General features: G+C 37.8%; 1 protein-coding gene across 15 annotated transcripts in view; it reads right to left on the reverse strand.

Moving 5' to 3' along the window:
- The window catches only part of LOC149263928 (serine/threonine-protein kinase TOR-like), a 489,849-nt gene that overhangs the window by 304,191 nt on the left and 169,060 nt on the right, over positions 1-16,598 (reverse strand). For all 15 annotated transcript variants that reach the window (XM_089426946.1, XM_089426940.1, XM_089426951.1 and 12 more), the window contains exons 27-31: positions 3,708-3,860; positions 3,480-3,632; positions 3,302-3,373; positions 2,305-2,439; positions 2,070-2,131 (exon numbers count right to left, since the gene is read on the reverse strand). In XM_089426946.1, the coding sequence (XP_089283072.1) occupies positions 2,070-2,131; positions 2,305-2,439; positions 3,302-3,373; positions 3,480-3,632; positions 3,708-3,860 (575 nt within the window). The remainder of the gene's footprint in view (positions 1-2,069; positions 2,132-2,304; positions 2,440-3,301; positions 3,374-3,479; positions 3,633-3,707; positions 3,861-16,598) is intronic.

The raw sequence follows: 16,598 nt of genomic DNA on the forward strand, positions 1-16,598 counted from the left end.
TCCTCTTCCCTTATGTATTTGGCTCTATCCGCTGCTGACACCGTTGTACAAGTTTTGAATCCTATTTGTTTGTCTCCATCCCATGGCCTTTTCCCGCAGAGGTGTCTTCTAGCACGGGTGTATGAACCTGTGTAATCAGTGTTGCAATGGGGGCAATGAAATTTAGTGGTTCCACCCCGTCTCCCTGTTTCAACCCTGTTAACATATTTCCACAATGGAGTTTGGTCTTGTTTAGTTTTTTGAGGGTCATGTTCACCCAGCTCCTCCTCACCGGGGTTTTCACCAATTTGACTTTCTCCAGCTTCTTCATCCCCCTCTTCAGTTTGGCCCCTCCGTTTCCTACTCTCCAGCACCATAATAACCATAAAAGGGACCAAGAAGAGGAAAATGCCAAGAAATATAGCCAAGTCCATGGTGTTTGATGTTTGTAGGGTTTTGATTCTTGAATCTGCAAATTAATTTAATTTATTGGGATTAATTAATTTAATTTATTAATTTAATTTAAATTCATGATTTTTAAACTCAATAAACTAAATTAAATTAACTAAATTACTACCTAACTAAATTAAACTAACTAAATTACTAAGTTACTTACCTCTGCAGGCTTGCTCCTTGCTCCTCGGCACTTGCTCCTCGCTCCTCAGCTCTTGCTCTCCAACAAACTCAACTCAATGAAGTGATAATGAAATTTTTTTAGGCCCATTGGGCTTTTAAAACAAAAGAAAATTTTTAAAATTGGATTTTTTTTGGCGTCCGCAGATTTTTTTTCCGCCGGATCGCTCCCGCCGCCGCTCGAAACACTCCCGGAGCGATTTTTTAATGTCCGGGAGCGATCGCTCCCTGATCGCTCCGGGAGCAACGGAGCGACCGCTCCCTACAGCGCTCCCGAAAATGGCAGGGAGCGCAAATTATTTTCCCGTCCGGGAGCGATTTAGGGAGCGCGCACCCGAGCCGCTCCCGCCCGGAGCGCGATTCGGGGGGGGGGGGGGGGCGCTCCCCCGCAACTATGAGGCTGCCCCACTCATAAATTATTGTTCTTTTTCAAATAACTTGTATTCAGCCCACCAGCAATGCTGATACACATTGTACAGCCAGCGAAATGCGCAGAATGGCGCCTGAAATGTGAAACATGTTTCACCCCTTTCAAACGCATTTCAAGCACATATCAAGCATGTTTCGGCATTTCCATAATGAAACATGCTCGGTACCTTGGGGGTTGTGCAGCGTTTCCCGCAACTTAGATCTAAGGCCAGGTTGGAAATGACTGGTCTGTTGGGTGGCCTATGTTCAGATTTTCAATGCCCGGAGACAGTGAGGCATATCTTCTAAGACTATCGATTTGCTAGGTGTTATGGGAGCTGGTTTAAGAAGCATCATTTGATGCTTTTTCAGGGCAGGGCTCACTGGCAAGCAGCACTGTTTGAGGATGGTTGTGCTCTTGTTTGTGCTACATTTTTCAAGCTTTCGCATTACTTGAGGATAGTGGCGCTAAATGTTTTGTGGAAACTCAGGTGTAAATTTGTTTTTGAGCATAAGGTTATCTTTGTCTGCTTTCAGTTCAGAATGGAATGATGAGGTACATCATCAGTTGTTGGAGAAAAGAGCTTTGTTGATTAAAGATGTCCAATCTTTGGATTGCACAAACTTCAAATTACTCTGCTTTTATTTCTTCTTTAGTAGCTATTCAGAAGAACTATGAAGCTCATTGTACTTACCCTTACACTTTTCTTATGCATATATAAGATGTATTTTTCAAAAAAGAAATGTACTTAAAACCACATCCACAATTTACAGGCATGCTATGAGTCAGCAACTCATTAAAGAACAATAAAAAAAATTAAGACCCAGTCATCTTCACTTAATTATAGAAACTTTGTCTAAACAAGCCCCTAAGTGGAAATAATAAGACATTTTGTCTGAACAAGCGGCTAGGCGGGTACACTTAATTCTAAAATCATACTAAATCAAGCTTTCCAGTTGCAAATATTTACAATCAAATTATGTCATCTTGAATTAAAACTAAATCAACATATTCCTTTCGAGACAAGAAGCTTACACTAACAACTTACCATGATTCCTTTAATTGAACACCCAGATGTTTTTGTGCATAGGTCAATATCCCAACAGCAGCCTAAAATACAAATTCTAGTCAGTAAATGAGGCCTCTAATTGATGAATCTGGATAAAGACAAATTCATACATGAAAAGATATCGTCTGAAGTGGCACAACAAAAAATGAAAAAACAGAATGGCATAACCAAAAGATGAAAGAAATTTTGCAATAAAAAGACTTGCTGTATGTACCTCATGCTGGTGTAACTGATTATTGATGTGTATTAGAGACTCAACAACAGCTACTGGATTGGCTTCCATCTTTTTAGTTTCTGCCCCTTCAAATTCCATTTCCTTGTAATGCAAAGCTTTTGCAAATGCTCGACACTATAAGCAGAAACAAAATAGTTTAAACCATAAACAATAATCTACATCTCAAAAAAATATTCATTTCTATGTTGCACCGAGTTTCACAGAAAGAAGAGAAAGTTTCCAAGACCACCAGGGAACAAAGTCAATGGGGAAGGGTGGGGCCAAATCCCAAGGGGTGATACAAGGGCCAGCACCAATAAGATATTAAAAATATTAATAATGATTTTAAAATGTAAAATGCCATAATGACAATGTGCTAATACAAAAAGCTATTTAGTTTCCAAAAGCAAATGAGACAATTACACAAAACAGAAAAGGAAAACATTTAATTTTCTCATTTATAATAAAAATTAAAATATGCTGATACATCAGATTAATCTCAAGGCCACCCACTTGAATCTCCAGCCCAAATCTCTCATCCATCATTCTCAAAAATAAATCTCAAGGCTGTCATTTACTTGTGTTCTAAATCTCACTAACTCTTAAGTTTTATCTCTTATGCCTGGCTTCCCCATACTCTTTTTTCTTCTAAAAATATTAATAGCTTTGTGTCCATCAACATCTGAGAGAAAAATACTGGTACCGAGTTGCGTGTTCTAGCAAGGAAATACAAAGCATCCCCTCACATTGAGACAGCCAAGGCATATAATGATGACCCCCATTGTCGAGAAACATAATCTGCACCACTGTCCACTGGCAACATAGAAACATAGGGAATGTGTTCCCCCAGGCTGGGGCACATCCCCCTACTTCGCAGGTTCGAATTCAATGTAAAAACTATTAATTGGCTCCTCCATTCTAATAATTTAGAATCAACATACAACTATTGGTGTAAATACTCATGGTCAATCTGGCACAATGCCTGGCTAGAATGTACCTTCTCAGCAAGGGCACCAAGGAGTCGAATATCAATAGGCAGATGTTTCTCATCATGCTCCATGAATTCTGCCTGTACACAAAATGATGAAAGTTGTTATTAACAGACTACATACAACATGATCATATGTAAAGAGTTATAATAGAAGGTAGACAATAAACAAGGAAAGCTGGGGTACCAAGTTGAGAAGTGTAGCTAAGATCTCAGGAGGAATATTTGGAGAAGAAAATGCCATCTCAAGGCTTCGAACTAGTTGTTGTTGATAGGCTTCATTTAACTGTGCCCAGCAACTCACGAAACCTGCTGCAAATAGTTCTCTACCTACAGATGGCTGCAAAATCCACAAATTAAGGTTACTCTCCCTAGAAGGTGACTGAAAAAACATATGGATTAAAAGTGCATGAACCTGCAATTGTGCTAGTCGAGCACAAGTACGTAAAGCTGGTGATGGAGATTCTTTCAAAAGCTCTATGCTAAAATGGCGCATCCACTCTGCCCAGTCTTCCTTGGTACTTCGTTGAGAAGCCTCCCAGGCACTTTGTAATCGGCCATCATTAACCTAGAAGTGATTCATGTGCATTTGTTACAGAAAGCAACCTTAAACAAAAACAAAGAAAACTCAACTCCATGTCCATGCTACTATATGTCCACAAACCAATTCAAAAAAATCATATCCACAAAACAGCTTTGGTCCTATATTGATTTTAAGAACAACAAGACAAGAGATCCATAACTGCGTTCATTCTTATTAAACAAATCATACAGAGTATTCCATAAATGAACTGAAATATTTCCAACAGGCCAAGCAACATTTTCCTCAAACTTTCAGATTGACAAAATAACAAAGGGGGCCAGTCAACTGGTCAACCAATAATGAGAATTGACATTTACATAAAAGATGCTTAAATGTTTATGCATAGTATACTATCATTATTATAATTTTAGCTTTCAAATATAAACGTATTTGGTCGTAGTAATCATTTAAAAAGCCCACATTGCTTGCTACTTCACATATAACATAAGTGCAACAAAAAATGTGAAGATATTTAACATGCAACAAACAATTGAAGATATTTAACATGTAAGCATATAAAGTGCAGCATACCGCTGAAGAACTCTATCAAAATTCAAAAAATAATTCTCACCTTTAATTAAATAACGCTAAGGAAATAGAAATAAGCTTACTCCAATAATTAATCCCCGAGAATTCAACAACTTGACAAGAACCATGAACTTATGCAAATGGAAAAGATAAGATCACAAGGATGTATTGATTTTCTAATGGTAAGAGCAAATCATTTCCAAAACTGATCAATCATGTAAATACCTACAGTCTTTCTAATTGTTACCAGAAATAAGAAAGCAGTAAACTAAGTTACAGGAAATGCAGTGGGGGTGTGCCTGAAACACCATTCCCTATTTCAGGTACAGATTGGGTCAGAAAAGTCTCTGAAACACATCTCAAACGTTTCAGATTCTTTGAATATTGTATACATCCCTGGAAACATGTGGGAAACATATTGATGGTTTTAGCTGCCATTTTGGTGAAGTGATGCTAGTAGAGTGATGTGACAAATTTTCTATTCATGTTTACATACCACTGATCTGAGAGATGTGGCACATTTTGCATGTAATGTTTATATATCATTGATCTACTAATATCAATGGTAACCTCTTTCGGCTTTATTTATAAATTTGAAATTCGGGAATGGCATTCTAAATTTTTTGTTCAATGGTTAATATCAGACTGATTAAATCCTTAACCACAAATAAATTCTGAAGAGAACTTCACTATTGGAGGCAAAGCAATATGAAGTTAATAGCACCAGTTAAATATTAAAACTGATTGACTTAGACACTTCAATTCTCTTATCATCTTCATTCTTTGTTTGTCTTGTAATCAAAATCTTGGCTCTATTGGCATATCTTTCGAGACATTCTTCATAAAAATGTGATAAGTCTTCTTATATCGACAATGTTACTGTGGTCCATTGTCCCAAGGCTTGTGTTGGCCTTAATAATCAATAATCAATCTCATTCCTCTGACAATTCTACTTAATTGAAGCAGTAACAGATAAATAAATAATATTACTATATTAGTGTCCAACAAATGACCTAAAGAATAGTCAATGAGACCGAAGAGCGAAACTAAACTTGGCTAAGAACCTGCAAGGGTACATAAGGTTACTTTGAAAGCATAAAGAAAGCTAAACAAGGTTACTTTGAAAGCATAAAGCAAGCGAAACTAATAGAAACAGGAAAAATGAAAGATCATAATCAAATAATGTCAAAATTAAGAAAGAAAAGGAGCAACATATTGTAACCCACCAAAAGTGGGTACCCTTAGGAGAAATTTCTCCTAATCACATCATCTAGACGGCAGCCGGCCGCCTCCTATAGCCACTGAGTAGCCGATGTGATGTGTCGTTCTTATCTCTGCCACCTGCATCACTTGTATGTTCCCTCGCCCATTTGTCAAGAGCACATGATGGAAGGTGGGAAATCCAACCCAAAAGGTACTTTATTCATTATGCAATCAGGTGCCTATGTTTCTTTCTCATTTGGGCATTTGGCATGGATTATGGGGTGACTTGGAAGAAGGGAGGGTTTTGACTATGGTTTTGTTCCCTCAACTTAAATGGGGGCTTAATCTTCAATCCTAGTCTAGTGAGACCTCCCCTAATGGCCCGTGGCTTTAGGAAGGGCACAATGTGGGAAACCCTAATTGAGATAGTGTTGTCATGTTTTCCCCATTCCATACTTACCACTTTCCATCCCCATTATAAGCCCTATACTCCACCTCCCATCTCTGGGACCACTTGACCATGGGTCCACTAGGATTTAGCACACCCCCTCCCCTTTTCCACATATCCAGGTCAGAACTGAACTTTGCCCCGAAAGGTTGATGCAGCTAAAATAAAAGGAAAGAGCATATCATGGCCACAAGTAAGAAACAAAAGAAAGAAAACTATAAAATGCAAAAGATGGTTGGGACATTAGCATTAGCAGGTGGCCAAAAGCCAAGAATGAGCTCAACCCCTTATCATTATGGCCATCACCTGGTTCCTCAGGAAAATATTGCCTTGCCACATCATGGAGAGGAACCCTTGCATGCACCAACCCCTGGTGGGTGATTAATTGCCCCACCACTAAGGGGGTAGCCACTACTACATGTGAAAATTTCAATTACTAAAATCCTATTGCAGCAACTGGAATTAATTCTTCTATCTGTAAATTAATTTAACAATTTATTGCTACAGCAACAACGAATTAATCACACTGCAACCTCCACAAACAAAAATACTATGGAAGATGAACTGGAAACTGGGAAAATACTGGCACACACAAAATTATGACACAGTTATTTTTGGACGAAAGTACCTAGAAAAACCCAACTTGGGAAAACCTGTGCAACAGCTGAGGGTTTTTATTATCAAGCAACAGTGAGAAATTCCGAGTACAATAAATATCACCAAACTAGCGAATCTATCCAAGAGGAATATTGGAAAAAATTCTCTAGAGGGAAATTAACCTCTCTCTGAGCAATTCCTGCACTTGACTACCTCTGAAAAATTAGTTATCCAACCAGCTTTGCGCAGGCCCTTCGTCACCCTAGCGCAATCCCTCAAATGCTCTGCCTGAATCAACTACCAATCTAGTCGTCCTACTTGCTGCGAACTGGGAAAATGCTTCTCTGGCCCTCTGGAACACTTTCCCAACCTCTGGAACTGAAAACATCTTCCTCTTCAGCTAGATCAAATTGCCCTCTTAAGGCTCTGCGTTGCCTCCTGGAGAAAATCTCGGCCTCATATTTCTGATTCTCCAGAACTGGAAAAATTTCCTCTGCCTTACTGTCTCTGCCCCTCTCTGACTCTACTTCCCTTCGCTGGCTCGAACTCTTCCAACAACTACTACTGCTCTTTGGAAATCGAATTGCCCAAAGAAATTGATCTAAAGTGTGTGTTCTCCATTTACCCATCGACCTCCTCTTATAATCTCCAGTTGCGACTCCAACAGCCAAGATTAAAACATAATCGATGGTTGAGATCATTTCTAATTCAATATGTGTGAGTTTCTAGATAATTCACACATTTCTCAATTAATACTAATTAATTAACCACTTTTCCTAAGTTTAGACTTAGGAAATATTTAAAAATAGGTTAATAATCTAATTGAGACACTTCTAGGTGGAATTTCCATAAACAATTTTTGGGTCTGTGTTTTAGCCTCTCCACAAAGCTTCAAGAATAGAGCACCTCTTATGCTACAAAAACTAACACTCCCTCGTAGCGAGGAAAGTGTTATGGTCAAGGTTACTTAGGAGCGGGAGTGGGAGTGACATTTTTAGAAGCTCCTGGTTCAGGAGCGAATCTTTGTATAATATATATTTTTTATATTTTCATGCATATATGTCAACAAAAGCATTGTAGAATGATGAATTAGATATAAAAAGCATAAAAACATAGATTGAACCATATAACATCAATCATCTAGAAGTTATAATCTTCATCAACCATGTCCACAAGTTAGTAACATACAACATATAGAGTCTCATGATTCATCAATCTTAAAGTTTCAAGCTTTCAAAATTCAATATGTAACATTTATCATCATTGATCACCAAAGTTGTACTTGTAAGCTAAGTGTAACCATTACAACAAAGAATATCTAACGTGAAATGAAATGTTATAAAATGAAATGAAATGAAACAACATTCAATTTTCACAAAGCATCATACTCATAATTCATTACCAATGAGTTATAATTGCCAACTTCAAACTTCAAACTTAAATTGTCATATATTGTTTACAAAAAATATCATAATAAATATGAAAGAGTCAACAGTTATAAAAATTACTAGAAACTAGAAAAGACAAGTAAATCTATTATCTATTGCTAATGCTTGGGCCTCTTTGCCGCCACGAGAAATGTCTAATTTTTCAGTATTGTTGGAAAATCAGTATCTCTGTCATTAATATCACCCTCTAAGCATTAACATAAGATAGAAAAAACATAGCATGTCAAGTCAACATTTTGTTCGAGTGATGGGTACAATTTTAGTAAGGTCATGACTCATGATAGAGGAGTTTGAAAACCAATGTCACTAACATCAAGGTACATAGAGGGATTGGCGCTCTTGATTAAATACGAGTTCCATATCCTAATACATGACAAAATCCAATGGAAACACTACAATCCCCCCAATCCAAAAATCTTGAAATCTACTGAATTTTGAATGAGATCTAAAATTCTACTTTCTCCATATTAAATCTAATGAGGTCGGAACCACTCTCAAACATCCCGAGTCATTTCATGGTAATGTTAAAAACTGAAGTAAAAGGATGAAAGTGACATTCTCCTTAATCTTCATTTTCATCCTTTTACTTTAAGAATTTAACATTACCATGAATCGCATATCAATATTAGGGCCATAGACTTGATCATGAGGTTGCCCCACTCAAAAATTATTTGTTTCTTTGAAAAAAATTGCATTTGGAATGTTACTACAAAAAAAAAAAATTGCAAAAAAGGTTAGGGAGCAAAACTTTCGCTCCCGAAATTCACTCCCTTCAAGAGCAATTTTCGAAGTGCGCTCCCGGGGTCACTCACAAAGTGAGCGGATTCGAGGGGGGGGGGAGTCACTCCCCCACAACCATGGTTCTGGTGCTGCACTACTGCTACAACACCTTGTCTCTTTATCACCCTCTGTCACGCTATTGATGTCTAGCCACTATGACTACCTGCCACTACCCACCAATCATTGCGCAACTTCGTTATTGCATTTGTGTTGCCGCTGACACCGTTATATTACTGCCAACTCTGCATCTGCACTGCAACTCCCTCTCATCTGTCGTTGTTGCAACTACAACCACTGCAATTGAGAAGCATCCTAAATACTAAATCAGTTGTCTCTGTGTTGGATTTGTCTCCAGAGTATCTGACTGTTACTAGCCTCTACACCGTCCACTAAACAATTTGCGTTGTTGCTCACTCTGCTACTGAGCCTCCTGCTCTGCTGTCAACACTGTTATGCACTCCTTAGCACCTGACTGCACTAGTTTTCAACAACCACTCTAGGATCTAACTGCATCACTAACAATGATCCATCTTGCCACTAAATATTGTGGGCCCCTGTAGCAAGGTAATGATCCATGAGGAAGACACCTTAATGGACCTTGTGCAATCACTGCGCAACTCTGGGACTATAGTTCCATATTGCCCCACCTCACTCCTGGAGGTATAGTTGCAAACATGGCAAATGTGAATTCTTCCTCCTGCCCGGAGGACAACTTGTCTATCTCTGTGAACGTTGTCACCTAGTCCTGCTTGTCCTTCTTCCTAAGAGGACACTGGGTACTGTAGTGACCAAACTCGCCACACCTGAAGCACTTGACCTTAGATAGCTTCTTCTTCTTCTCCCCCTGTCCCTAACTGGGACCCTTTGATGAAAGGGCCACATTCTCCTCTTCCTTCTCAACCTTTATGCCCTTGTTATTGCTTCCATTGATGGTGCTCTTTAATAGAGCTCGCCTCAACTCCTCCTGTTGTAGGTCTGACCACATCTTGTCCCATCTAGGCAATGTGTCTCGGCCCAAGATACTTTGGACAAAGACTTGCCACTCCTCTGAGACATTGTTCAGTGCCAACCGTACAAGCTCTGTCAGTTGAGGTGCCTCCCCAATGGCTGCAAGTTGATCACGGACCTCCTGAATCCTAGTGAGGAAGGGATCTATACCTTCACCTTTCTGCATCCTGATGCTTCTCAGCTTCTCCTGCAGGAACATCTTCCGCTGCTCGGAAGTATTCTAATATAGTTCATCGAGAGTGTTTGACATCTCCTTAGCAATGCCCTTGCCAGATATATGTGAAACTATATGGTCTCGGAATCCATCCAGGATCAACTGCTCCACCTCCGCCATCTCTTTCCTGTGTTCCTTCAACTGATCTACATCCTGAGGTACAGCCACCACATTATCAACATAAGCTTTCAAGCCATATTCATCCAGCAGGAAGGACATCCTAGCCTTCCAAATGACAAAGTTGGAGGCTCCCTCCAACCTATCCTGATCTCTAAGCCCAGCCTATCCTGATCTCTAAGCCCAGCAATGGCCATCTCTGAAACTAGAACGGAAATCTCCCTCTTTCTCTTGCTCGGTTGTTGATTCTGTTATTCACACTCCCTTCTGGAGTGAGAAAATCTACTTGCATCTACTACCATCTGCAACTAGGAAAATCGGATTTCTAGGCTAGAAACCCTCTGAGATAAATTTCTCTCTGTGTACTCTATCTCTTCCTCTTCTGCTCGAATTTGCTCAACAAATTTACTGCATTACTCTCCAAAATTAATTTTCCGACTCTACATCTATTGGAGTTCTCCTTTGAGCAATTCAAACTTTCCCTGCCACTTTGCAATTTGAAATCGAACTTCTACTCTGCCACTCGCACTGCCTAGCTAGGCCCTATGCAGACCCTGGAGAAATTGTGTTGTTTCTCCCTCTGAACAGAGAATTTTTCGCTCTTCATCTATGAGCTACTGATTCAATCAACCTCACTCTGATAACATGTGAAAATTTCAATTACTGAAATCCTATTACAGCAACTGGAATTAATTCTTCTAACTATAAATTAATTTAACAGTTTATTGCTATGACAACAACGAAATAATCACAATGCAACCTTCACAAATAAAAACATTGTGGAAGATAAATTGGAAACTGAGAAAATACTACCACACACACACAAAATTATGACAGTTAATTTTGGACGAAATTCCCCGGAAAAACCCAACTTGGGAAAATCGGTGCAACAGTTGAGGGTTTCTACCCATCAATTTGCACTGCTTGGCTCGGTAGTGTGTAGCCCTCAAAAAATTCGTCCTGTTGTTCCCTCTAAATAGTGAATTTTCTTCTTTCGCTTCTAAGCTTCCTCGTCTAATCAGAATTGCTCTGATACTGTGTGAAAATTTCAGCACTGAAATTTATTGCAGCAAGTCGAATTAATTCTTTGAACTGTTAATTAATTTAGTAGTTTATTGCTATGACAACAACAAATTAATCACACTACAATCTTCACAAATAAAAAAATTGTGGAAGATAAACTGGAAATTGAGAAAATACTACCCCACACAAACAAACAAAAAAAATACTATGTTGCATGGGTTCACGAACCTGGGGGTGGGGTTCTCAATCCTGTCCTAGGTTCTCGTCCCTAAGAACTGGGTTCAGGTCTCGGTGCTTCGAAACGAACTCATAAGGATCAGGTTCGGCTACTAGGAATTGGGTTCTCCATAACAAAAATTTGGGTCTGTTTGTCCTTTAAGGTGTGCCGAACCCCGATAACGAGTGCGTGGAACCCCAAAATCAGGTGCTTCAGGGTTAGCGAGTAGGTTCGTTCCAGGCTCACATACGTGGGAGCATTATTTTATTAAACGTAAATTCAGGGTAGTATAAAAGTGAAGAGCGTCACAAAGATTCAGGTGCACGAGGGCTGAAAAAAGAAGTAGAAAACTTATATGTATCCAACTTTGGGGCAACTTGGTGAGGGATTTCGATAAATTCTTCAGTGGTTTGCTATAATATAGTTTGCAAGACATTTGAAATTGTGTATTTTGTTTGAGATGTGTTGCCTTTAAATTTCCATAATGTCCCAAGGCTTTGCAAAATCTATATATCTTTTGTTTTTTAACCAAAGATTTGTCTGAGCGTCAATTTGCCAAGATTCGTAGAGCAACTTTGTCCGAGTGTCAATTTGTCGTGGCATTAACAGGTTCATAAATTTTTTTACTAGAGCACCAAAATCATGGGTTATACGTCACAGGATTTCAACTTAATCATGTTTTTTGAAATGCATTTTACATTTCTTGCCATAAAACTGTTGTGTATTCCTTTATTTTCGTATAGTTAATTATCTTTTTTTAATGGGTCTTTATTTGGGTATGGGCTTCCACTACACCTCTGAGAATTAAATTCAAATTTCGATTGGACTGTTGATATTCAGAGTTAATATCGATGGCTCTGACTTTCACTGCAAATTGTTATTGCAAACTGCCATAGGCTATTTTGTGTTGGGTGTTGAATTCACATTAAAACTCTCTAAATAGAAAAAACGCTTCATAAGGCTCAATATGTTTGAAATCTTTGTCAATCCTAAAGCCAGCAATAAAGTGTAAGTTCCGAAATTGATGTCTTGGCACTATTCCTGTCTCCATCATTAACATGCTTGGATGATTTTCTCTGTTAAAGGATTTAAAGAATCATCACTCATGAGGAAAGACAACAGAGGATTTATCTCACTTCTACCATTTCTTTGGAAAATATTTTATTTTTCTTGTTTAAAGTTGGAAAGTATACAAGTTCATATATATTATAATTTGTAAAATATATATATATATATATATATATATATATAACATAACCCGACGAACCCACGTACCCTGTTTCAAAAAGTGACGTACTTGTCCCCATTCCCGCACCCAAACCCACATTTCCTGGCAACATAGCAAAAATATGACACTGTTATTTTTGGACTAAAGTTCCGAAAAAACCGAACTTGGGGAAACCGATGCTGCAGTTGAGGGTGTTTATTATTAAGCAGCGTTGAGAAATTCTAAGGACAATCTATAGATGCCCAACTAGCAACCCAATAAGCAAAATAAACTGCCCAAAATATCTGTGAGGCAAATACCTCAACACCACGCCTGAACCAGCTCCAACAACTAGCAAAGCTAGCTAGTCGTACAGCCTCTGCGCAATGTTTGTGCAGGCTCTAACTCGCTAAGCCGCGAAACTGTTGGAAAAGTGAAGCCCTAGTTGACTCTGCCTCTGGAAGGAATTCACTTGGCCTCTTAGAGAATTTCCAGACCAACTGCAACTGAACCACCCTTCCCTTCAGCAAAATCGATCTCCCTATGAAGCTATTTGCGTTGGCTCTGCGCAACTTCTCTAGGAAATACGGCCCTTCTATTGCTGACTCTCCGGAATTGGAAGACTTCCTTCGGACTCTGTCTTTGTGTCCCCTCTCTGGCTCGAACTCTTTTGGCAGAATGTTATTGCTCTCTGGAAAATCTAACTGCCTAAGGAAATCGATCTCAGGTGTGTTCCTCCATCTACCCATCGACTTCTTTTTATAATCTCATTGTGGGACTCCAATGGCCAATATTAAAACTTAATCAATGGCTGAGATTATTTCCTAGTCGATCTATGTGAGTTTCTAGACAAATCTCACCTTAATTAATTATTGTTAAGTAATCATTTTCCCTAAGTTAGACTTGGGAAAATTTTAATTATTGAATAATTAACTTAATTAAAGCATATCTAAGTGGATTTTCCTTAAACCTTCTATGGGTTTTGGAGTCCTACCGTTTCTTAGCCTCTTTGACAACTGTTGAGACTAGAACACCATTTGACGCTACAAAAACTAACAAGAATTGCTCAAGTGGAGCACTCATGTAGTCTTGAAAATAGTTCATGCATCTATAAGAAAAGGCCAAGTAGTAGGATTTCCTTTTAGATTTGGAACAAGCAATTGAAATAGCATAAGTGGAGTGCCATTCTCCTTGATCATAGTTCTCATGCACAAGTGGAAAATCCAAATTGAATATCCTTCAAGTAGGTTGCACTTCTTCAAATCCTAAATTAATACTTTCTTGACACACAAGCCAACTTTGAATAAAAACCATAATGATAATGTGGTATTCTTACAATTTTGCACTTTCCTTTATATTTGTCTTTTTACCCTTCTACTTAAAAAAATTTATAATGTCTTTACCTCATATGAAGAAACTAGAAGTTCAAAACCCCTCTAGAAGTCAACTAACATAATATTTTTTAGGATTCCAACATTTTGGAATGGTATTCTTTAATGACCTGCTCTTCACAAACCTTTCTCAGAATGTGATGATGCTAAGATTTGGAACAAAAAGTAGCCCTCCTTTCTTGAATAGATTATATTTAAAGGCCATGCTACTCCAAAAATAGCATGTGCATGCATTGAAAGTCAACATATCTAAATTGAAGTGAAGCACTTTGAAGTCAAGTGGAATGAACTAAACATCAAACTGAGGTGAACTGAAGTACTAGTAGCTAGTGAAGTCCAATTAAAAGACTCCTTGGGGAGGGTGCACTCCTCGTAGAGTCGAGAATAGACCATGTGAGGCCCAAAACAAGAGGTAATGACACCTCCTCTAACAATGTGCCCTTTGATCTTAAATAAAATTTCTTGGTCAACAATCAACTCAACAAAAAGTTTACTTCTGGTGTAAGTCAAGTTATATTAAAAATAGACTTGAAGTGCACACCAAGCCAAATACAAAAATAGGTTGTTTGTCTACAAATATCTCACACATGTCAGTGACTTGTGAAAGAAGTAACTTTATTCCAAGGAATCTCTCAACTAGACCGCGCTAGTCATCTGGACAAAATATCCTAACAATCATATCTCTAATTTCAATCATCATTATGAAAAAATTCATGTAAGAACTAGACTATTGTTCTTATCGCCATTGTGAAAATATATTGTCCTGAAAAATATCAAAGTTGTTAGAATCCAATGTTGCGAAAATAGCAATCAGGATAAAATTGGCAAGGGTCCAAAAAAAGGAAAAAATCGTAAAAAAAGGTAAAAAAAGGTAAAAATCGGGAAAACATTGGAAACATTAAAAAAATCCATTTTTTCCATTTTTTTAATATCTAAAGCATCCACAATTTTTTGACAAATTTGATGATATTCAGGAAATTTTAATGATTTTATCGCGGTTTTTTCATTTTGGAAAACATATTGGCAATTTTTTCACAATTTTTTGGCGATTTTTATGATTTTATCGTGACTTTTTCATTTTGGAAAAAATCACCGATTAGATTGGTTAATTAAATCGCCATGAGGAAAAAATCGTGATTTTCGCAACATTGTTGGAATCTTTTGAACATTGAGACCCAGCGTCACTCCTAAAAGAGTCCCCCCATGGTAGTTGCAATTTTTAGATTTGGTTGAAAACCTAATTTTGACCAAAAAGTTGACTTTCTTAGAATGACCTAAAAATTAAAAGTAGACCCCATGTTGTTCACCAAAAAGCCTACCCAAATCTATGATCAAATCTTGAAATGTTGAAACCATAATTTTGACCTAACATTTCATGGTCTTAGGGAATTGCCAAATTTGTATTGCACATCCTCAATGAAGGGTATCTAGAAACATAATTACTTTTGAAATTGTAGAAACCCTAATTTTGACACTTCTTTTTCTTTTCTCTATCCCCTTGTTGTTGGTGAATGTTCTCATCAAATGAAACACAGATGCATGATTGTATATAAATTTTGTAATGTTTTTTGATGATTCAACAATATCCTTAACATAGGAATTTTTCCTATGTCCTCCAACATCAAGTCAATGCAGTGTGCAACAAAAGGTGTCCAAAATAAGTTAGGATGTCTCTCCATGAGCATCTTGCTAGCAGCAACATAATTTGCAGCATTGTCCGTTATGCCTTGAACAACATATTGTGGACCCACCCCCTGAATGAACACATCCAACAAATCACATAATAATCGTGCATAACAGAACATGAAATTCTTCTCTTAGTGCAATCGGCCTTTTCTTTCTGAAGAATATGCCCTCTAAAGTAATCATAGGAATGGGCTTTATACCCCGAGCCAACAATAGCAATAGCATCAATCGCGAGCTGGAAAAATGGATTTTTTGGCAATTTTTACAATCTTATCGCGATTTTTTCATTTTGGAAAAAATCACCGATTAAATCGCCATGCGGAAAAAATCGCGATTTTTGCAACACTGTTGGAATCTTTTGAACATTGAGACCCAACTTTACTCCTAGAAGAGTCCCCCCATGGTAGTTGCAATTTTTAGATTTGGTTGAAAGCCTAATTTTGACCAAAATATTGACTTTCTTAGAATGACTTAAAATTTGACCCCATGTTGTTAACCAAAAACCTACCCAAATCTATAATCAAATCTTGAAATGTTGAAACCATAATTTTGACCTAACATTTCATGTTCTTAGGGAACTGCCAAATTTGTATCGCACATCCTCAACGAAGGGTATCTAGAAATATAATTACTTTTGAAATTGTAGAAACCCTAATTTTGACACTTATTTTTCTTCTCTCTCCCCTTGTTGTTGGTGAATGTTCTCATCAAATGAAACACAGATGCATGATTGTATATAAATTTTATAATGTTTTTTGATGATTCAACAACATCCTTAAAATAAGGAATTTTTCCTATGTCCTCCAACATAAAGTCAATGCAATGTGCAGCACAAGGTGTCCAAAATAAGTTACGA

This window comes from Pinus tabuliformis, chromosome 6 (genome assembly GCF_031772625.1).
Source record: "Pinus tabuliformis cultivar Carrire ecotype Pingquan chromosome 6, CPIR1, whole genome shotgun sequence".
Lineage (NCBI taxonomy): Eukaryota > Viridiplantae > Streptophyta > Pinopsida > Pinales > Pinaceae > Pinus > Pinus tabuliformis.